At 38.1% G+C, this 24,773-nt stretch overlaps 1 protein-coding gene across 1 annotated transcript; it reads left to right on the forward strand.

The window, feature by feature from the left end:
- Window positions 1–11,022: 11,022 nt before the first annotated feature.
- LOC120298174 (vomeronasal type-2 receptor 26-like) lies at window positions 11,023–23,581 on the forward strand. The gene is made up of 6 exons (XM_039321625.1): window positions 11,023–11,203; window positions 13,154–13,331; window positions 18,429–19,280; window positions 20,398–20,625; window positions 21,345–21,471; window positions 22,680–23,581. Exons 1-6 carry the CDS (start codon window positions 11,040–11,042, stop codon window positions 23,579–23,581), a joined length of 2,451 nt encoding a protein of 816 aa, XP_039177559.1. The 5' UTR covers window positions 11,023–11,039.
- The last annotated feature ends 1,192 nt before the right edge of the window (window positions 23,582–24,773 follow it).

The raw sequence follows: 24,773 nt of genomic DNA on the forward strand, positions 1-24,773 counted from the left end.
CTTTAAAAAAATCTTCTGTCTTAAAAGAGTGCTGCAAAAGTTCAGCCTGTATTTTGCCTTCATCCAATAGCATAGCACTTTCAACCAGCTGCTCTTTCAACTTTTCTTCATGTCGTAAAGATAATGGAGAGCCAGCCTTCAAAACCGAATTGTAGAAATCTTTCGCCCTTGAAATTGTATTAAGTCTAGTTCAACACTATTCCAATTGGTATTTCCCATCTGAATCGAACCTGTAGCTTTTTGAGCTTATCAACCAAAAAAGCAAAATCCTTTCTTTTTCTAAGAATTTTTGAAGGTATTTCTTTTAAAATTATAACATCTTGAGCTTCAATTTGAAATTTTTGCTTATAAAAAACCTGTAAAATTTCATTACAAAGTGATCTCCTAGAAAAATAAATAACCACGTCTCGTGGCAAATTCCTGTTTCTCTCAACCCTTGTTTTAACCCTAAAAACTTTTTCCGTCTCTCTCAGTATTTCTTCAGGCTCAGCCCCCAAAACGAAGCTATATCTTTTACCACCACTTGTCTCAAATCCTGTTGCATATTTTCCTTCATTCCCCTTATTCTTAAAGCAAATTCCATGTTTCTGTATTGTAACATAGTAATTTCATCCTGTATTATTTCCACGTTATTTTCCACTTTGTCAATTCGATCTTCCAATTTTTCAAAATTTTCCACAACGTCATCAATACGATCATCCAGACGATCTATGTGACCAACAAACTTTTGAAATGTGAACACTATGTCCTCTCTCAATTTCATGAATTTATTTTTAAAAAGAACCTCCATCTCTTCTTTAATCTGTCGTGCCTTTTTTTCCAAGGCCTCCTGTAAATCTTTAAGTATACATGCTGGAGACAGTAGAGAAGGTGGTGGAAACTTAGACTTAGCTTGCTGAGCTGTCTGCATTACCGGAAAGATCGAGGCTTTAGAATAAACAGAAACTCCGAGATGCTTTGAAGCCATTTTATTTTTAAGACCACTTGTAAAAAATCTGCTAAAATCTTATAAAATCAACAAATACCCCCCCCCCAAAAAAAAGAAAAAAGGAGAAGGGGAAAAAAGACAAGAGCCGCCTTAAAAGAAAAAAAGAAAGATTCTTGCAATTTATACAAATACAAAATCTGTTACATTGTTCCAAATAGAAGTTTCGGTCCTTTCACTCAAAGAATCAACATCTCAGTGCCATTTTTCACCACTCTTAAGGAAAGGAAGGAGAAAATAAGGTCTTTTCCAGAGTTAAAGTCTCAAAATAATCCCCATTTTAATCTCTCCTGGTCAGCTCTGTCTGCTTTAAATTTTACTCACAAGTCCATTTTAAGCGCAGTTGTGGAGGCAGCGTCTAGCTTTGCCCTGGTAAAATCAGGGCAAAGGCATCCTGGAATGTGGAGAACACCCCAGACTCCATGGGAGCTCTTACCCTCTGACCCCCAAAAGAAAAAAAAACTTTGGGGTCTCAGGGAGCTCTACCACTATCTCAAGAAAGCTCACCTCCTCCCCTTCACCCAGAGAGAGAGGTTCCAAGCCACGAGTCAGCTGTTGCTCGCTGTCTCAGCTGGCTTTGACACATCCCAGGGCGGACGGCTGAAGAAAGCCGCCATCGCCATGGCCGTCGCCACCAGAAGTCAACATAATTAAGTTTATTGATTAAAATGTATTGAAGTAAAAAAAGGACTCCTGAGTTTTAGGAATAGTGTGAGAAGCTCTCCCTCCTTGGAAAAATTAAGGGAAATGATGTATACGCCTTTTCTCATAACACATAAAGTAGAGAATTTGGAAGGATATAAGTAAGAGTTGTAGTGGCACAGTATTGCAGGCTAACTCACGGCTCACTGCCAGGATTTCTATCCTGACCAGCTCAAGAGTGATTGAACCTTCGGGGGGGGCAAGCCCAATGTTGTTCCCAATCCTATCCCAACCCCACTCCTGATCCTAACCCCACTCTGAACCTTAATCCCTATCCTGGTCCTATCCCTTCCCCAACCTCATAAAACTCAATAAAAATCTTTATATATATAAAAAAAGAGTGACTGAACCTTCCATCCTACCAAAGTCGGTAAAATAAGAATAGAATAGAATAGAATAGAATAGAATAGAATAGAAGAGAAGAGAAGAGACATTGGAGGTCATCTAGTCCAACCCCTTGCTCAGGCAGTAAATCCTATACCATTTCAGAGAAATGGCTGTCCAGTCTCGTCATAAAAACTTCCAGCGTTGGAACATTCACAGCTTCTGGAAGCAGGTTGTTCCACTGATTAATTGTTCTAACTGTCAGGAAATTTCTCATTAGTTCTAGGTTGCTTCTCTCCTTGATTAATTTCCATCCATTGCTTCTTGTCCTTCCTTCAGGTGCTTTGGAGAATATCTTGACTCCCTCTTCTTTGTGGCAGCCACTGAGATATTGGAACACTGCCATCATGTCACCTCTTGTCCTTCTCTTCATTAAACTAGACATACCCAATTCCAGCAACCGTTCCTTATATGTTTTAGCTTCCAATCCCTTAATCATCTTTGTTGCTCTTCTCTGTACTCTTTCTAAAGTATCAACATCATTTTTGTATCGTGGTGACCAAAACAACCATAGTGGTCCTTGCTTTCATAGCGACCAAGCCAGGCTCCAAAATCATGAAATGGGTGGGGAAAAGGCTGGCCAGCACTATTGTCCTGTCTTGCTCCCTATTACAAGTCACAATTTGTAGTGTGTGGCTGGTAATCTATCCCCCATTCCCAGATTCAGATATGCATTCCATGATTGAAGAAATTGTACTGGAATGTAATGAAAACTCAGACATCATGTTTATATTGTCCTTGGCTTTATGGATTCTTGGCAGCCATCAGCTTCATAGTGACCTTCCTAGCCAGGAAATTACCTGATAGATTTAATGAAGCCAAATTTATCACCTTCAGTATGTTTCTCTTTTGTAGATTGTTCCTACCTATCTGAGCACCAAGGGAAATTACATTGTGGCTGTGGAGATCTTCTCCATTTTGGCTTCTGCGGATGGATTACTCAGCTTCATCTTTTCTCCCAAATGCTATATTATTGTTCTGAGGTCAAATCTGAACAGCAAATGGAAAGCTGATAAAGAAAGAAAACTGAATTCCTGTTTTATTTATTTAGTAACCTTCTGTCTCTAGTTCAAACTTCATTCTACTTTCTATTTGGTAAAGTTAGTTCTGAATCGATCCTTCTATCCCAAATGATCATCATCAACATAAGAAATTTTATGAACTGGAATAGCCATAGCAACAAACCAACCAATGAGAACTGTTTTTGGTTAAGACACAGTATTGTCTGTGTGAGGCTTGTGATCTACCTTAGGTCTGAACATGTCTTTTTCTGATCTCCAAGTTAAGAGTTGTTGATGTTCCCCAGAGCTGAATGAAACTGTATGTATTATGTTTATGTATATACATACATACATATACATACATATATTGTCAAAATAATGATCACCAAGAGAATATCTATAAAAATAGAATTTAATCCACCAAGCTTTCGTCAAATACATTTGACATCGTCAGGGTTAAAAGGCAAACGCCGGGGGAAGTCTTATATACAGTTGTTTAATGCCTGTTTCCGGCTCCTGGAGCGTGTCATCAACCCCAGCCTTTTAACCCTGATGATGTCAAATGTATTTGACGAAAGATTGGTGGATTAAATTCTATTTTTGATAGATATTCTCTCGGTGATCATTATTTTGACAATATGAATACTCCCAAGAGTCGCATTTTTGTTTTTATTTCTAATCATATATATATATATATGTTTTCTGAGGTTTTTGCGGGTGTTTGTGTGTAGGTCTTTGGTTGTTTGGGTTTTCTCCCGCGTAAAATTGGAAGTGTCTTGGCGACGTTCCGACGAAGTCCCATTCGTCATCTTCAGGCTGGTGTTTTCAGCTTCGTGCTTCGAGCAGCAATGTGTGGTCTTAGCTGTTTCTTCCTTTTAACTGCCAGTGGGGGTATGAACTGATTGGGTGGGAGCTTGGCTGTGTTCTGATTGGGTGGAGGTGTGTTCTGATTGGTTAGGGGCTTGACTGTGCTGTGATTGGCTGGGGGGTTGGCTGTGCTCTGATTGGCTGGGGGGTTGGCTGTGCTCTGATTGGCTGGGGGAATGTTCTGTTTGGTTGTGCTCAGGTTAGTCTGAGTTGCAGAGGGGTTTAAGATTGTGGGCTGCCTTGCTATTTTTTGGCTTCGCGTTCGTGGTCGTGCCTCCTCTTCATGGAGGGTGTCAGTTTGCGTTTTTCTATCTCGATGGCTTCTCTGATTATTCTATTATTAAAGAAAAAAGCCCACACAGCATGAACAATCGAGATGATATCTCCCGCCTACCAGCCATTTGGAAATCCGCCCTTATTGACAAACGACTCCCTAACACAAAATATGATACCAGACCCACACTCACAAAAACCACACAGGATGTCACCACCACACATCCACGCAAAAAACAAACCCAAAGCCACACCGATGACGAGGCACGACCACAAACCAGAAGCCAGACCACAGCTGCATCAGTAGCCACTTTAAACCCCTCCAATCCATACATGAAGCAAACTGACACCCTCCATGAAGAGCAGGCACGACCACGAACACGAAGCCAAAAAATAGCAAGGCAGCCCAAAATCTTAAACCCCTCTGCAACTCAGACTAACCTGAGCACAACCAAACAGAACACTCCCCCAGCCAATCAGAGCACAGCCAACCCCCCAGCCAATCAGAGCACAGCCAACCCCCCAGCCAATCAGAGCACAGCCAAGCCCCTAACCAATCAGAACCCACCTCCACCCAATCAGAACACAGCCAAGCTCCCACCCAATCAGTTCATACCCCCACTGGCAGTTAAAAGGAAGAAACAGCTAAGACCACACATTGCTGCTCGAAGCACGAAGCTGAAAACACCAGCCTGAAGATGACGAATGGGACTTTGTCGAAACGTCGCCAAGACACTTCCAATTTTACGCGGGAGAAAATCCAAACAACCAAAGACCTACATACAAACACCCGCAAAAACCTCAGAAAACAAGTATCGAACCTCTACGGGGAGGAAATCCACCATCTGAACAGGACCTATGAAAAACTTGAAGTCCAAAGAGCTTCCATTTTATGCAACCACGCATTCCTACATAACTGCCAAGATAAAAATCTAATCCCCACATGTTTCCAACTGAAATTCCACTCCAACTCTGCAGCCACCAAACGGATCCTAAAAGAACAGAATTGGCCCTAATCAGAAATGAACTTCACACAAAAAGATTCCTCCTAGACCGAATTAACAAAGATCTCCTCACACTCCACCTCAAACTCAGCAACAAGATCCCCCCCGCACTTTGGGACAAATCCAAACAACTCGCCGTCTGGAGAGCCGAAACACAGACCACCCTCAAGACATATACACACACCAACAAACTCCGAAGACTACAAGAATGCCAGAAACAAACCCCTCCTCCCTCACAGCCACACATGAAACAAACAGTGCATAACATCTCAGATAGGATCCTCACCAAAGCCGAAACCAATGTCCTTTCCAAGGATTCAACTTTGCAGTCGCTCCCAAACACATCCCCACTGAAACCATTATATGTGGAGTTGAAACCAGCCTGACCAAAATCAACCCCGACGACGCTAACAGAATCAGACTCGAAATCACCAACATCCTCTGCACCAGCAAGCCACCCAAAAGCAACTTACCCAAAGAAGAACAGACAGCACTACGTAACCTGAAAGAAGACACCAGCATAATAATCCTACCAGCAGACAAGGGCAACGCCACGGTGGTTATGAACACATCTGACTACCAAACCAAATTAACCAAACTACTCCAAGACTCCACATACAAACCCCTAAATACAGATCCCACCACCTACCTGGAAAAAACCACCAGAACCAAGATAAAAGCCTCCCCCATTAGCGAAGAGATCCAGCAAAGAATCATTCCCAGAGAGAAATCATCCAGATTCCCCAAACTCTATGGTCTCCCCAAGATACACAAAGAAGGAACCCCACTCAGACCTATAGTCAGCTCCATAGGCTCACCTCTACAAAACCTAGCCAAATTTCTCGCCAAACAACTACAGCCCTATGCAGAATCCATCACCTCACACGTAAAAAACTCATTCCAGTTTATAGAGATCATAAATAAACAAAGCTTACAGCCCAGCGACCTACTAGTGAGCTTCGATGTCATATCCCTCTTCACCCAAGTGCCTATCAAAGAAGCCTTGACAGCTATTCAAAACAAATATAACCCCCCCCAAACACATCTTAGATCTGACCAACCACTGCCTATCCAACACATACTTCATCTATAATGGACAAAAATACAAACAAACAGAAGGAGCACCCATGGGATCACCCCTCTCACCTGTCATTGCAAACCTCTACATGGAACACTTTGAAACCCAAGCTCTAGAAAAATCGGATCACAAACCCAAACTCTGGCTCAGATATGTAGACGACACCTTCATAATCTGGCCACATTGGAAAGAAAAACTGGACAACTTCCTCACACACCTCAACAGCCTACACCCCAAAATACAGTTTACCATGGAAACAGAAGCTAATAACCAACTTCCCTTCCTGGATGTCTTAGTCTACAAGAAATCCAATGGCTCCCTAGGACACACCATCTACCATAAGAAAACACACACAAACCGCTATCTGCACGCTCTCTCACACCACCACCCAGCACAGATCAACTCTGTAGCCAAGACACTCATCTCCAGAACAAAACGCTTAGCTGACGAACAACACCTAAAACCCGAACTACACACTCTCACCAATGTACTAACATCCAATGGATTCCATAGAAATAAGATTACCAAACTAATCCAAAAAGAAACCCCCACTAAAACACAAGACAGCGAACAAGAAAACGGCAAAGCCCTCCTCCCTTACATAAAAGGCACCACAGACAGAATCAGTAAGATCCTCCACAAACACAACATTAAGACAGCATTCTGCCCAAACACAAAAATATCCACCATCCTAAGAAACCCCAAAGATAAAATTGAATTAGAAAATCAAGGAGTATAGGAAATCCCATGCACCACTTGTCCCACCACATACATCGGACAAACCAACAGAAGAATAAGTGCACGCATTGAAGAACATAAGAACTCAGTCAAAAAAGAGGAACCAAAATCTTCCCTGGTCCAACACCTTAAAGCCACAGGACATGAAATTGACTTTAAAAATACCATAACCATTGCCAAAAGTGAACATTTTAATAACAGAATAATCAGAGAAGCCATCGAGATAGAAAAACGCCCACACAGCATGAACAAGCGAGATGATACCTCCCGCCTACCAGCCATTTGGAAACCCGCCCTTATTGACAAACGACTCCCTAACACAAAAAATGATACCAGACCCACACTCACAAAAACCACACAGGAGGTCACCACCACACATCCACGCAAAAAACAAACCCACAGCCACACCGATGACGAGGCACGACCACAAACCAGAAGCCAGACCACAGCTGCATCATTAGCCACTTTAAACCCCTCCAATCCATACATGAAGCAAACTGACACCCTCCATGAAGATGAGGCACGACCACGAACGTGAAGCCAAAAAATAGCAAGCAGCCCAAAATCTTAAACCCCCCTGCAACTCAGACTAACCTGAGCACAACCAAACAGAACACTCCTCCAGCCAATCAGAGCACAGCCAAGCCCCCAGCCAATCAGAGCACAGCCAAGCACCTAACCAATCAGAACACACCTCCACCCAATCAGAACACAGCCAAGCTCCCACCCAATCAGTTCATACCCCCACTGGCAGTTAAAAGGAAGAAACAGCTAAGACCACACATTGCTGCTCGAAGCACTAAGCTGAAAACACCAGCCTGAAGATGACGAATGGGACTTCGTCGAAACGTCGCCAAGACACTTCCAATTTTACGCGGGAGAAAACCCGAACAACCAAAGACCTATATACAAATACCCGCGAAAACCTCAGAAAACTAATATATATATATATATATATCTTTGGTTATTCGGGTTTTCTCCAGCATCAAATTGGAAGCGTCTTGGCGACGTTTTCAGCTTCGTGCTCCTAGAAGCATGAAGCCGAAAAAACCAGCCTGAAGATGACGAATGAGACTTAGATAAAGTTTTTCTAAACTATGCCTCCTGCTCATCTTGAATGTGTGCTTATTTGGGGGGCTTATTTTTGTGCTGGAAAGCTGTAAAACTCTAACATACTCCATAAAAAAGACAACCTCATTGTTTATCTCAGAGACAGAACATTTTCTTTTTTAAAAAGCAGGAAGAGCCATACATATATTTTCCTTGAGTTATTTGTAACTTGATGTCAAATATTCAGTGTCAAAAACTGTTACATCATGTAGAAAAGATCAGTCTTCAGAAAAATCTAATTTCTAGACCAAACTAGCTGAAACTGAGTTTTTGTATTTGAATTCCAGAGTGAAAAAGGTTAGAAAATTTCCTGCTTCTTTTTCTAGATTTCCTGTAAATTCCTCAAATATTTTGGCCAGCTTATATAAATATATACATAAATATATATTTGCTTGTCTTAACACTATGCAAAAAAAACCCCATATTGCAATTCTTAGAACCATGTAAATATAATAATATACATGTGAATATGTTGGTTTAATTCTGAAAGGTGCTTTTTCAAAAGGCAACTGGACTTCCGTTTTTTCTCTTGAAGTCCAGTTGCCTTTTGAAAAAGCACTTTTGAGACCACCATGACCTGAATGACTGAGAATCTCCATGGACATTCTGGTGGAATGTTTTGTTTTGTTTTGTGTTTTTTTTAAAAAAAAAATAATTGAAATAATTAGACTGTCTTAATACCACAACAAATAGAAGAGAAGTGAACAGTATCTTTGCACCAATGCAGATAAAACATCTAGAGTATGACTAAGAATATTGGGAGCAAAGAATGAGGAAGGGGCAATATTATAAAATTTTTTTAAAAAATAGAATTCCACCAGAGATTTTTATAGAAACAATATACATGCAATAACATAAAACTGAATCTTTTAGAACATCTGCTGGTTAGTCTGTATTGCTTCTTTTGTTTTCAAATAAATAATAATTGAGATACAGTCCCAACTGCAACCAGCAGAGGATGTGAAAGTGGCTTCTTCCCTGTCCAGATTAAACAAAATAAGAACAAAATAAAAACCACATCCTTGGTCCATTAGTACAAGAAAGAAGAAAAAAGGCACAGATAAACCTCTAAGTGGCCTCAAAGACTCTCAGAAAGAGGGCTAATGACCAGATAGCTGCAAGGAATATAAATCCTTTTATCTTCCACAATTCAGTCAGAACAGAAGAATCTTTTTGGATGAGAAGGAAAATGTTTTCAAGGGGAAAAAAATCCAGTTGCCTTTTGGGACAACCATGACCCAGATGACTCAGAAACTCCATAGACAAAAAGGAAAAGAAGTTTGTCTCAAAAGTGAAAGAACTTGTAATATACACTAAAATTTTTCATAACTGGTCTGACCAAGTAACAGAATGAAACTTCTGATCCTAAAGAGAGTCACCTAGTTAAAAGAAATGGAACTATGAATGTTTGTAGGGTGACAATCACTTACCCATCCAACAAGAAAGTGAAATGATGCCATTCAAAATCTCCCAAAGTGCCTTAAAGGGTTTAATCACCCTGACCTTACTCCAGAAGCAAAACCTGCCAACTGCAGCCCTTCCAGGAAACTTATAAATTCCTTTTTGACAGTTGATAGGTGAGGTTTAAATATTGGTTTTAATATCTCAGTCCTTTCTCAGAAGGTGGGCTGCTGCAGGCTGCATCAATTACTATTTCTTCAATATAAGATATATTGCTGTAGTCTCATTCTGCAATGATCAAGGTATGATTGACTTTGCCAGTGCTTCCCAATCTAGATAGGGACAAAACTGGAGCAGCAGAAGCTAAATGTTCTCCCTTCATATGCAAATCTATCAATAACCAGGAGTCCAAAAGAAATCTCAACTCAAGAGTCTCACGGATCCTGAAAGGGGGATCAGATTACCCCAGGGTTAAAATTGCAACAAAGAGAGTAATCAGCCAGTCAAGCCTTCTGTTCTTTAATCTTACATTTAACCTTACATTTTATATTATCCAGTTTCTAATAGCCTCAGGCCCTGGGTCACAACCAAATGACAAATAAATATGTGTTTGACATAAACACCATCTGCATAGGTTTGAGCCAGTCATTTCTTCCTGGCCCTAAGAAGAACAAAATGGCAAACCATTTCTGAAAACATCAAGAAAAATTCATGGGATTGCTCTTGTAAGCACCACAAGTCAAGACTGATTAATCAACCATAATAATAATACTGACCCTAACATTTTGTAAAATGAACCCATTTTATTATATTTAGGGGATTGTTGGACAGAGAAGAATAATGAACTCTTGGTGATGTAAAGCCATGGATGTTTTCTGACATGCTTTCTGATGGAGCTTTTTGACTTAACATGTTTGTTTTCTCATTATGGAAGCTTATTACAAGTGCAAACCTGATTTTTTTTGTCATGCCAGTATACCACTAAAAATTTGTAAAAACAAATATCATTTTCATTCTTAATATTATCTATTTATTTTTCTGGATATTATCTGCTTTGATTGGAACCTGTTTTTCTCTTGCTGCTACACAGAAAACTACACACAATTTACACTGAGGTGAGATCAATTATTTTCCTCTGCAAGTTCAAAAGTGTATGAGATGTTGTGTCCCCATAATTGACCACATTTAATTCTACTCCTTGGGAGTAGGCTCTTGGGAGTTCCAAGGAGCAGAGGAAAACAGTAACCCAACTAAGAATGCCTGATGTTTTTTATATGCCTTGTTTTTGATTGTATTCAAATATGAGGTTTGATGAGCAATGCTGTTTGTGCCTGTTTTTCCAATGCATTTCTGCATTCATATCATCTAAGATAAATAGCAAAATTGTTGGATGCCCTGTATTCACAAGCCACATCAATGATCATTTGGGCAAAGCACATCTCTGATTTGCTATGCTACCCTTCATGCTGTGGGTGACAATATGGCTTCCGCAGGTTATGTGCCATGATGCTAAATGTGCTGTCAATGACCGTAGTATTAAATACAAATCTTATCATTCAGGTGATCTCAACATTGGTGGCATTATTTCTCTAATGTATATGATATCTAACCTGATCACCTTCAAAAGAATTCCATCTGAAGAACTTCTTGATGATCCGATGTATGTAACTATTTTTCTTAACTATACTAGCTTCAAGTCTGATTGTATAATTAATTAATATATTAACTGGGCATAAAGGGAAGGGAATGAAGACTGAAATATAACTTTTATTTCCTTTCAGTTTTTATTTCCTTCTCTTCTATTTCTTACATACTTCATAATTATTAGGTTAACAGCAAGGCAATGTTTTTGTTCCACTTGGTTTCAAGTTAGAAAGTTTGTATCAATATACTTGGTTTTGCTTAAAAGATATCTGACTTTTTCCTAAAGCTCTGATTCCTAGTTTCCCAATGTTTTTGTCTCTATCTTCTCTAGCACACCAGTTCCAACATAGCATTGTATGCCTGTCAGATCAGATCATGCTTTACATCAAGAAGAAATTTCTGTGAGGTATAAACCTAAAGTTAAATTCTCAGCCCAATCCACCTCATAGAAATTGTTATTGTTGTGGGAAACCTTGAGTTAATTGTAAAAATAATAAATATTGGAAATAAGTAAATAAATAAGTAAGGAAGATAAACATTTCATTTGGGAGATTAAATACATGTTTCTACATAGAAAACTTTCTACTGTTTTTATTAAGTGGATATATTTTTGATTCATATTATTTTTTCTTTACTGATTCAGTCTAGTTGGAATTCATCACTGAAGAATAGAAACAGATATAACAATTGCCCAACCAACTTGTTTTCAACTGAGAACAGATTCTAGTCTGATTTACGGTAACATAAAGTCTAAGGACATTGTTATCCCATATACTTTTCCAATCTATATCCCATTTCCTAAGATACATAGATTCAAGTCCTGAGAGAGGATTTTTTCTGGGGGTGGAATTGGGGAATGTTGCTAGAGAATGGTATAGAATGGTACAGAAGAAATCTTTAAGGAAAGCTCAGGAAAAGAAAGGGAATTGTTTTAGCAGTGACTGAGAAGCAAGTTAATTGTTGTAAAAAAATTAATAGTGAATGTGACCCAAATTTTGCAGCCAAAACTCCAGCCTTAGATATGTCAAAGATAGATTCATTATTCCATGAGATTATTGGTTCTAGAAGGGAATTTGATTACGGGGCAGAGAAAGAGAATTATGGAAAGAAATGTGAGAGGCACTCTCGGTCTATGGAGATTCTCAATCATCCAGGTCATGGTTGTCTCAAAGGTGCTTTTAAAAAGGAAGCTGGAATTCTTATTTTGTTTTTCCTTGAATATGTTTCACTTCTCATCTAATAAACTCCATAGGTTCTGGCTGGTTGGTGGGGAGACAGAAGGGCTTCCATCTCTCCTTTCATCTCTCCCACCATCCTTAGGAGCTGAAAATGTTTCATTTCTAGATTTTGGACACTGACACTTTCAACACGGTTCAATATAGAGTACTTCATCTTTCAAAATGAGATAAAAATACAGAGGTAGAAATCTGTCCTAAACCAGCATGATATACCAGTTCCTGCATAGCATATCCACAAACCATCAGCTTTTTCCTTAGTCAAATCCTCTCGACAACAAAGAGAGGATATCTTAGGAGCTGGAAATTAATTCCCCCCCCCCATGTTTTAGATATTGCCGTTTCTAACATTGTTCATTTTATAACATTAAACCTTTCAAAATGAGGTAGAAATATGGAATTGTAAAATATCTTCCAAATATCTAATTCTGCATTGAAATTATGAAATAGTGAGAAGAGATCCAATCTACAACTCCAAGGTCCCTTCCAACTCTGTTATTCTGTTAAGGATTTTCTATACACTATTTTTCTTTGAGGTGGAAACTTATACTTTATTTTTAAATCTTCTCTGTGTTGAAATGCAAATATTGTGACAGAGGCATTACTCTCCCTTAAAGTATGTTTCTACAGACGTATCAGCATATCTTGTCCTTGATCTTTGCTGTAACGGAGATCAACAATAATCCTCAGATCTTGCCAAACATCACTCTGGGCTTTGGGATATTTAACAGCTATTTCATGGCAACATGGACCTACCTTGCTTCTATGGAGCTTCTTTCTTCACATGACAAATTTGTTCCCAACTATAAATGCAGCATCCATCAAAATTCAGTTTGTGTTATTGCTGGACCCAACTCTCATATCTCTCAGGTTATGGCTGACATCCTGAGCATATATAAGATTCCACAGGTAAGACCTGCTCAAGAAAAAATATAACTCCTATTCGTATTTGACCTCCTCTTTAATGACATTTTGGGGGAAGAAGGTTGTAAGTAGTGGCAATTAGAAGATAACTAAAATCTGCCTGGACAACACTTACATGTATTCAGTCCTAATTTACTGAAAAGGTTGCAAGAGTTTCAGAAAAAACAACAACATATTGTCTCTATTTTTTTAAAAAAAAGGAAATGAAAAGAAACCCATTAGCATTTTCAAAGTCCCTTCCACCACCACCACCACCACCACCATCATCATCATCATCATCATCATCATTATTTTGGATCATTGCAAGGTCAGCCAGATGTTCAGACTGGATTTGGCATTTTGTCTACCTATTGAGTCCTTACCCAGGATCTGGGATAGGCAGATGTGGATGTTTGATGGTATTACAGATATCATCGCAGGATGGAAGCAGTTCAGAGTAAGGCCGCCTTTTGCAATTGACTAATAGCGAATTTGTCAATGCCAATGATGTTCAAGTGGAGCTCCAGTTGTTTTGGGATTGCACCCAAGGCGCCTATGACTATTGGTACTACCCTTGCTTGTTTTTGCCACAGTCTTTCTATTTCTATTTGTAGGTCTTTGTACTTTGTTATCTTCTCCAGTTCTTTCTCGTCTCTTCTGCTGTCTCCAGGCACTGCCACGTCCACTATCCAGACTTTTTTGTCTTTCTTATCGACAATTGTTAAGTCTGGGGTGTTATGTTGCAGGTGCTTGTCTGTTTGAATTCTGAGTCCCAGAGTAGTTTAATTTTATCATTTTCTATGACTTTCTCTATTTTATGATCCCACCAGTTTTTGCTTACAGGCAAATGATATTTTTTGCAGATCTTCCAATGCACCATTGTTGCTACTTTGTCATGCCGCTGCTTGTAATCAGTTTGTGCAATCTTCTTGCAACAGCTTACCAAGTGGTCCACTGTTTCTTCAGCTTCTTTGCATAGGCGGCACTTACTGTCTGTTGCTGTCTTCTCACTTTTGACTTTGTATGCATTTGTCCTTAAGGCTTGGTCTTGTGCAGCCAGAATTAGTCCCTCGGTCTCTTTCTTCAATTTTCCTGCTCTTAGCCATTGCCAGGTTTTATTATTATCTGCTTTCCCAGCTATTTTTTTCATGTATTGGCCATGTAGTGCTTTGTCTTCCCATGCCTATATTCTGTTCTTCATTTGGTCTTTCTTGTAGGCCAGTTTGGTCTCTCCAGTAGTCAATAAGCCTTCCTGATATACTAATTTCAGTGCATCTTCATCATTGTTCTTCAGATATTCTTCCAAAGCCACTTTTTCTTCTTCAACCATCTGATGTACTTGTAGCATTCCACGCCCACCTATTTGCCTTGGTAGATAAAGTCTATCAATGTCACTGTGTGGATGAAGGGCATGATTCATTGTCATTATTTTTCTGGTCTGCCTATCCATTGCTTTTAATTCTGCTTGAGTCCAGTCCATTATTCCAGCTGTATACCTAATGACTGGAATTGCCCAGGTGTTGATTGCCTTTATGGTATTTCCCCCATTGAGTTTGGATTTTAAGATCTTCTTAACTCTCTTGATGTATTCACTTCTAATCTTTTTCTTGACTTCAGTGTGCTTAATGTTGTCAGCTTGAATGATACCCAAGTATTTGTAGTACTCTATCTCATCCAGACTCTTAATGTTATTTTTGTGGGGCATCTTGATTTCTTCAGTTTTCACTATTTTTCCTTGTTTGATAGTAAGTGTGGCACATCTGTCCAAGCCAAACTCCATTACAACATCTTGGCTATATATACGGACAGTGTTGAGCAGCGATTTTATTTCAGATGATGTTTTTCCATACAGCTTCAGATCATCCATGTAAAGGAGGTGGGATAGTCTGGCAGATATTTTTGATGTTTGATAGCCATGTCCTGAGTTATTCAGTATTGTTGACAGAGGAAACAGTGCAATAACAAATAGTAATGGTGATAATGAATCTCCTTGAAATATTCCTCTCTTGATATTAACCTCTCCCAGCCTCTCACTATTGATCTGCAACTGTGTCTTCCATTGTGCCATCGATCTTTGCACAAATTTTCTGATGTTTCTACTGACTCCTGTTATTTCTAGGCACTTTATTATCCAATCATGTGGCAGAGAGTCAAATGCCTTTTTGTAGTCAATCCATGCCACATTCAGGTTGGTCTTCCTTCTCTTGCAGTTTTCCAAGATCATTTGTCTATTAGGAGTTGATCTTTTGTTCCTCTGCTATTGGGGCGGTTTCCTTTCTGCTCAGGTGGAAAGAGATTGTTTTCAACTAGATGCTGTTGTACTGCATCAGCTACCACACCAGTCAGTAATTTGAAAGTTGTTGGTAAGCAGGTAATTGGCCTGTAGTTACCTGGTGTTGCCCCTTTTGCTGGATTTTTCATTATTAGGTAGGTTTTCCCAGTTGTTAGCCACTTTTCAATTTCTCCTACTTGTAGTATATTGTTGAACTGTTTGGCAATGAGTGGGTGTATAACAGTTAGATGTTTCAACCAAAACCCATGCAGTTCATCTTCACCTGGTGCTGACCAGTTTTTGATTTTCCTTGCTCTTTTTTCTACCATTTTTGTTGTTATTACTAGTTCTTTCATTTCAACTTCTGTTTTATTTGCATCCACCTCTTTTAACCAAGCTTCATCCTTGTTGTATTTCTTTGAGTTATCCCATATCTGCTTCCAGAACTGCACTGTTTCTTCCTTGTCAGGTACTGACTGATTCATTGCAGTTTCTCCATTGATGGATTGGTAGAAACGTTTCTGATTGGATTGAAATTGGAGGTTCTGCCTATAGTTTGCAATTCGAGCTTCATATATACTGATTTTCCTGGCTATAGCTGTTATTTGTTGCTTTATTATTTCCAGTGCTTCCTTGATCTTCCTTGTTTCTAAGTGGTACTTCTTGATTAGGTATTCTTTGGTCTTCTTGTTCTTCAGCTTCTTTTCTTTCATCTGTTCTAGCTTGCTTGCATGTGATCTTAACTTGCTGATCTTATTTTCTAGTCTAACCTTCTATTTTTGTGGTGCACTGTTTGTTTGTTTTTCTTCTTTGTTGATTTTGCATCCCAGGTATTCAGTTATAACTGCAGCTGTGCTGCCCATTAGTTGATTTGTTTCTTGCAGTGAATTGGTGCTTATACTTGATATTGCAGTATTTGCATCTTTTAATGCTTGTGCTAGCTGTTTCTTTGGAACAAGCTTCAATGCAGGTAGCCTTATTCTGTTGTTTTTGTGCCGTTCTAGATGCTCAGTTATTCTTTGTTTCAATTCTTTTATTTCTTTAGTTAGAGGGTTTTGTTCTTCCTGAGGAAGAGGTGCCTGGTTTCCAAATGAGAACAGTTGCAAATCTCTGCTGGATTCCTTCACTGCCAACTCCCCCTGGTTTGCCTCTACATTCTGAATTACTTCTGGTAAGGCTTTGATTTCTTTGCCCTGGGTAAACTTTTGCAGTTCGTCCAATTCTGTTTCTGTGAATACTTTATTTCATATTATAAATCTGCATTGATCTGCTAGTCTCTGTTCTGTTATTTCTGATTCTGGATGTTGTTCTTTCCAGAGCTGGTGCATTCGTTTTAGATATCCTCTTTTTGTTGGACTTGATCTGTAATAACAGATCATTATTTCTTTGTTTTCAATCACTGTGTATCTGCGATGGGTAAATACCTTTTCTTCCAGTAGTTCTGCAGCTGCTGGCCCTGGTTGCTCAGCCAACAGTCCTGAGTCCTGTGACCCATTTTTAACCAGATATCCAGGAACTCCAATATCTAGCGCGGACCTTGTTAACCCGGGCAACGTCCGAGCCAGTATGGCATTCTGCAATTTACGTCTCACCATATTTTTTATGGGAGAGACACTCTTTGTCTGACTCCTCTGATGAGACCTGTCCAGTATGCTTGAACCTCTGGCATAGCTCTCATCATCCCCAGAGTACACAAGCTCCACAACCACGTCAAGGTAGTGCCTCACTGGGGGATTATTATTATTATTATTATTATTATTATTATTATTATTATTATTATTATTAATCATTGCACAGTCAGCCAGATGTTCACACTGGATTTGGCATTTTGTCTACCTATCGAGTCCTTACCAAGGACCTGGGATAGGCAGATGTGGATGTTTGATGTTATTACAGATATTGTCACAGGATAGAGGCAGTATTATTATTATTATTATTATTATTATTATTATTTAGAGATTTTTCTTTTAATTTGAAATACTTCCTAGAGAACTCTTAAGCAATGACATACTCAGCCTTATGGAGTTATGGGGGTTCTATCACTGGAGATCTTCAAGAAAAGCTAGTAATATTACCTGTCAGGGATTGTATGAGGATTCCTGCTGGAAACATGGCCAAGTTTCCTTCTAATGCTATGCTCTATGTCTCCACAAATGAAAGTTTATCATATCCAGTTGATACTCATCCCTCATAATAATGATACTTGTTATCAAATTTCTATTCTTGAACTTGTATTTTTAGAAGAATGTTATCTTTTAAATATGATGAGTTTCTTGGAAATATTACAAAATCTGTGATTGTGCGGTATCATTAACGTCACAGAGCTTAAAGAAAAACCCTTGTTCAATATGAAAAACCCATGAAAATCAATAAGAGTTAGTCAGGCTTATCATTGAAAAATTATAAAAAATATTAAAATGGTATGTGCAAATGATCTCAGGAGTCAAAAGGAAGAACCACAAAAAAGACAAACATTATGTAAAAGGTATCTCAGCCCATAGAAAGAAAAGGGGTGTGGAAAACATTTCACAAAGACTTTCCCTACTTTCTAAGAAAGTACAGGGAGAGGAGAGGAGAGGAGAGGAGAGGAACATTACTTACAGACCTGTAAGATTGTTATTCACTCTTCAATGTACTCTAGAGAAGAAGCAGAACAATGAATATCCCTTCTAAAAGTCTTCATATGGCTCCCCTTCTCCTGTAGACTGAGTTAACATTTGCATGAGAGCTGTCTAGTCTACATCACTTAACTTCTGTCTCCCAAGATTTTTCTCATATCATTATCAATTTGTATGAATACATTCTCTTTTCTGTTTCCTTTTTATCCTTAGCTCACGTATGGCTCTGCTCCAGTGATCAACAATATGATTCAAACAACTTTTTATCATCAGATGTTCCCAAATGAAGAACTTCAAATTATGGGGATCCTCCAGCTGCTGCTGTATTTTAAGTGGTCCTGGATTGGGCTTATTTGTCAAGAAAATGAGATTGGTCAAAGATTTCTGCAAGAAGTGCTTTTCATATTTTCTGAAAAGGGAATCTGCTTTGATTATACTGAAGAGATTCTGCTAGAAGCTTTTTCAAGTGATTTGGGAGAAAAAATTGATAATTGTCTTCAAATGTACAATGTCATTATGACAAGTATTTCTAGTGTTGTGATTGTATATTGTGAAAACCAGGTTATGGTTCTTTTCAGAATGATCTCTGTTTCAGAATATTTTGACACAACAGTAGAGAGAAAAGACAAAGTTTGGATTTTTTCAGCCCAGATGGAATATACTTCAGTTCCGTTTCAAAGAGACAGCAGTATAGACTTCATCCATGGTGCTCTTTCTTTCTCAGTTTCTTCAAAAAAAATATTAGGATTCAAATCATGTCCTCAGATGACAAATGGTGTTCCAGAAAAGGAAGACAGTCTTTCAGGGGTCTTTTGGGAGCAAATATTTGGATGTTCCTTCTCAAATTCCACTTTGAAGCCAGAGAAAAGATGTACTGGGGAAGAGAAGCTGGAGACAATTTCAGATTCTGTTTTTGAACTGAGCATGACTGGGCAAAGCTACAGTATCTACAATGCAGTCTATGCTGTGGCACATGCTCTCCAAGCCGTGATTACATCCCACTCCAAACACAGAGCCATAGATACTAGAAGGAAACAGAAGCTTTTTCATCATGAGGTTTGGCAAGTAAGTTCCTACATTTATTGGTCTAGCAGATTACTCTGCTTCCATATCTACAAATGCTCATGATGAATGCTGAAACTTGTTTAAATATAAGAGATGGATCAGAATGTCCATACCCCTTCCTACACCAAATGGATGATTTCCCCACATTGTTTCTTTATGTTCCAGATATTTGGATTAATTTTTATCATATTTTATGTAGACTTTCTATATTGTTAATATTTTATATTCTTAATATAAAATATTAAGAATATATTCTTAATTTAGAATAACAAATTACTTTGATCAGTTAATTAAAGTATTTTTGCAAACAAGATATGGTACCAGTTCTGATCTGCAACAATGTTAATCATTTGATGATCAAACTGAATGTGCAACTATTATGTCACCTCCTCCATGTCATTTGTTAATTAAACTATAAAGTAAAAGCCCTAAAAGGAAATATCTTCCATGGAGCTTTCCCATTAGTGATATTGCTAATATTTCTTGGTGATGGGATGGTGGGAGAAGCTCTTTTTCCCCTGGAGAAATATATATTCACTTTTTCTTTGAACACATATAGTAGAGAATTTGGTGCTTTAAAGATGGTTGCATAATTATGACAGAGAATGCTGGTGGCTTTAGGCACTGAGAATCAACATTCCAACAATGAGGACACGATGATGAGGAAGAAGCTAAAAGAAGTTGATGTGGTTGCCAAATGATACTAATAAAACGTGGTGGTGGCATCTACTTTTAGGAGATAGTCACTAATCTGGATGTGGTTCATGGGACTGATAAATTACTATTACCACCACTACTACTATTATTATAAGTAGATAGCACAACAATATCTTCAGAAATAAAGGAATCTTAGAATTGGAAGTGCACAATCTGTCAGATTTGAATAGCATGATTTTCTATGATACGATCTCATTAAGGTTAATACAGATTTTAAAAATCACTTTATTAAAATTGTCATACTGAAAATGTGAAACAGGATTCCAGACTGTGCCTGAAAATGCCTTTATATACCTCAAAAGAAGCATTTATAAGAAAAAAAGGAGCATCCACTTTCTCTCTCAACATATAGCACATTTTTCCATATCCTTATTAATTACTATTGTGTTCTTCTCTTGAGCTTCATCACTATCTGAGAAAAGTCTCATTTAACAACAATGCTGGAGAAAACATTTTCTTTGACCAGAATGGGAAGGTTGCAACTGGCTTTGACATTGTCAACTGGGTCATTTTCTCAAATCAATCCTTTCTTAGGATGAAAGTTGGAAAAGTAAATCCTTCATCTCAACTAGAAAATTCTCTCTCTCTGTCAGCAGATAAAATTGTTTGGCCCAATCTTTTTAACCAGGTATCTATTATTCATTTATTAAGGGATGGTTCAGTACTCATGCATTTTTGAACAGCTGCGCAAATTAATGAATCAAGCACAAGCAAGAAGGACAAGGGGGGACATGATAGCAGTATTCCAATATCTCAGGGGCTGCCATAAAGAAGAGGGAATTAAGCTATTTTCCAAAGCACCTGAAGGCAGGACAAGAAGCAACGGGTGGAAACTAATCAAGGAGAGAAGCAACCTAGAACTAAGGAGAAACTTCCTGACAGTGAGAACAATTAATCAGTGGAACAGCTTGCCTCCAGAAGCAGTAAATGCTCCAACACTGGAAGTTTTTAAGAAGAGACTGGACAGCCATTTGTCCGAAATGGTGTAGGGTTTCCTGCCCGAGCAGGGGGTTGGACTAGATGACCTCCAAGGTCCCTTCCAACTTTACTACTATTACTATTACTATATTCTTGAAAAGGAATTTGTAGAAGAAAAACTAACTCAATGTATCTCTGCTTATCAAATATTAGGCCTAATATTTGAGATCTATCACATGAATAAGAGATTTTTCATTTATATGACTCATTATGCCAGGACGATATTTTAAAGAATAAAATAAATCTTGCATGTTAGCATAGAATTTCATAACTCTGATTAAAAAAGAAAGAAAATATACATCAAAGTTGATGGTTTCTAGAGTGAAATTGTTTAAATTCTAAATGCATTCCACTTTCATTTATCAATAGAAACAACCTCTTTCTTTGTGTAATGCTCATTGCTCCTTGGGTTACAGCAAAGTCAAAATAGAAGGGAAGCCATTTTGCTGTTACAAATGCCTTCATTGCCCCAAGGGGAAAATTGCCAACCAGACAGGTAAGAGATGCCATGCAAGGAGTTTTGTAATGGAATTTGGCAATGCCCTTGGGGAAAGAGTGGAAGAGATGCTTCCCCCAGTGATTTAAGAGACAGAAAACCTAAAAAGGATCTGCCTTAATGGATGAGTTGAAAGTAGCAGAAAAAAGTTTTGTACTTTTGGACTTGCATCATTTTTTTAATGTAGTCTTGTTACAATGTAGAATTAGCTCACCTAGTAGTTTTTTTCTGTTTGATTTATCAGGTACGGTCGATAAAATTTGATATCTATCTATCTATCTATCTATCTCTCAAGTGGCTATGTATAATTTGGCAAATTCCATGATTTTACATCATCAATCACAAGCAGTTCGAAGATATGTTAGTCGGGCCATAGAATCCCCAAGAAAGCTTTCAAGGATCTCATTGAGAATTATTCTTGGTAACAATAGAGCATAAAAACTACATTCAGCTGGTTGACAAACTTCTTACAGTACACAACACCACAAAGTGCAACGTGTCACTGTAGATTCATATTCTACATTCACACTCCAACTTCTTTACCAAAAATGGACATTACCGCAATGGAAAAACAGTATTAGGGCTACTGAAATCCAACAATATTGGTTGATGATTTTGGGACACTGCAGTGAGATGCACTAGACAATGAGTATAAATAAAAATCAGCAGCAAAAGAGCTGCTCTGTTAAATTAATGCAACATGTGCAAACTTTATGGAATTAAATACATTATAGTCATTAAAAGCTAATTTCACATTTCTCAAGATTCCTACATCATATACTCATCCTGAAATTATATTTGTGTTTTTTGAAGGGGTCTATGATAATCACCAAATTCCACCAAATGCATCAAAAGCAAAACTTTTGAAAAAATGTTCTTTGATATTCTTATAAATATTGTTGCTATATTGTACTATCATGGTGTGTTTCCCCTAAAGCAATAGAGTAAATGGAAGACACAATTCCATTTCAAATATATAAATAGAATGAAAGTATATCTGAAGGAGTAACCTGCTTTCAAAGGATCTGTTCTCAGACAAATTGGATTTAAAGATTTTCTTGCTTATAACTTTCTAGATAAGTTAAATTTCAAATTGTCAGCTTTTGTGATGACTACCTGGAAATTCCAAGCATTCAAATATTATATTTCTGAAATTTGGGGATGGCTCATCTAACTTTGAATGCTTGACAACTGTATTTCTCTTCCAGATTTAGATGACTGTATCCCATGTTCTGAAGAAAGCTATCCTAACAAGAACCAGGATCTGTGCATTCAAAAACATCCAACCGTCTTGTCTTACAAAGAACCCTTAGGAATCACCTTGATTATTGCTGCTTTCTTTTTTTCTTTCATCTCAGCTGTGGTACTGGGGATCTTCATTAAAAATCAGGACACTCCAATTGTAAAAGCCAATAACCAGAACCTCACCTATACTCTTCTTGTTGCTCTCTTCCTCTCTTTCCTTTGCACTTTGCTTTTCTTTGGTCAACCTGATCAAGTAAAATGTTTCCTGAGACAAACTTCTTTTGGCATCATATTCTCTATAGCCCTTTCTTGTATATTGGGTAAAACAACCATAGTGGTCCTTGCTTTCATGGCCACCAAACCAGGCTCCAAAATGAGGAAATGGGTTGGGAAAAGGCTGGCCAGCACTATTGTCCTGTCTTGCTCCCTGATACAAGTCACTATTTGTAGTGTGTGGCTGGCAATTTCTCCCCCATTCCCAGATTCAGACATGCATTCTATGGTTGAAGAAATTATCCTGGAATGTAATGAAGGTTCAGCCATCATGTTTTACACTGTCCTTGGCTTTATGGGGTTCTTGGCGGCCATCAGCTTCATGGTAGCCTTCCTAGCCAGGAAGTTACCGGATAGCTTTAATGAAGCTAAATTTATTACCTTCAGTATGTTGGTCTTTTGTAGTGTCTGGATTTCCTTTGTTCCCGCCTATCTGAGCACCAAGGGAAAATACATGGTAGCTGTGGAGGTCTTCTCCATTTTGACATCTGCAGTTGGATTACTGGGCTGCATCTTTTTCCCCAAATGCTATGTTATTGTTCTGAGGCCTGATTTGAACAGAAAGGAGCAGCTAATAAAGAAACAAATGTGAAATCTTTTTGTTTATATTTATTTATTAAGCTTATTACTCCAGGTCCAAATGGAGCTTCTTTCTGTTTGTTAAATTTGTTCAGAATTAGTCCTTTTTTTCTCAAAGTAATGAAGAACAATATAGGCACTTCATCAGATAGGCAACCCCATTATTAATGTGAGCAATGAATATTATTTTCTTTTAAAAACAGGAACAGCCATACAGTATATTTCTGGTTGAGCATATTATAGTTTTTCCCAAACATTCAATATAGAAAAAAAAAGTTTGATGAAAAATATGACTTCTAGTCCTAACTGCTCAGTTTTCAAACTAGCATTTCAGAGGGGGGGAATAAATAACACCCTACTTCCTTTTTCTTGCTTTTCCCCTCAATCCCAAAATATGTGTACACTGATACTAAGAGTGTGGAAAATGTACTCAAGCACTTGAATACTTACTAATATAGGAAGCATAAATTTTAGGGAGATTTGATGGGATGACCTTCTGATTAGAATATAGTACTTAAAAATACCATTAATCCACAAATAAGAGAAGTAATTGAAAGGAGAATTATTAAAAGAAGTTGTGCTATATGTAAAACTTTTCCCGAAATGGTCAGATATTTAAAAGTATGAATGTGGTGATCCTAATAAAAACAAGCTGGTTAAAATAACTGAAAATATGTAAACTATGTTGGTAGTGGTGACTATCACCAGTTCACCCAGGAAGAAATTGTAGATGATGATTTTCAATCCTGTAATGTGCCTTAAAGTGTTTTACCATACTGACCATATTCTAGAGGCAAACTGCCAATTGTGGCCCTTCCAGAGAAATTATGATTTTTCATTTTGACTACTGGAGGATGAGATTTATTGGTTCTAGGTTTTTTATGACTCCCAACATCAGATACCTAATGAAATGTGTCTGTGTATTTGTGTGTGTGTGTGTGTTTGTGTGTGTGCACGCGCGCACGCGTATGCAACTTTAAATAATGGGCATATCTGGGTTTTTAGCTAAATGTCTGAAGAGAAAAAAAGCAGTCTTCCTTATTTACAAGTAAAGCACTGGGAACAATTTGGGCACTGCCTGAGAAGAAATGTGCCTCTTTGAATACTGAAATTTTCTCACTTTCTCAATTTAGACAAATTCACAATTTATCCACCATTTCTTACAATTTAGAAAAAAGGAGTCATGTAGCTTGTCAACCCTTTCC

The sequence above is a fragment of the Crotalus tigris genome, unplaced genomic scaffold (assembly GCF_016545835.1).
Source record: "Crotalus tigris isolate CLP2741 ecotype Arizona unplaced genomic scaffold, ASM1654583v1 scf7180000023764.170092, whole genome shotgun sequence".
NCBI classification, from domain to species: Eukaryota; Metazoa; Chordata; class Lepidosauria; order Squamata; family Viperidae; genus Crotalus; species Crotalus tigris.

Coding starts and splice junctions, on each gene's coding strand:
- LOC120298174 (XM_039321625.1), top strand. CDS start 11,040: ATGTGCCATGATGCTAAATGTGCTGTCAATGACCGTAGTATTAAATAC. Junction 11,204..13,153: donor GAACTTCTTGATGATCCGAT/GTATGTAACTAT, acceptor GATATTTAACAG/CTATTTCATGGCAACATGGA. Junction 19,281..20,397: donor TTCATCATGAGGTTTGGCAA/GTAAGTTCCTAC, acceptor TCTTCTCTTGAG/CTTCATCACTATCTGAGAAA.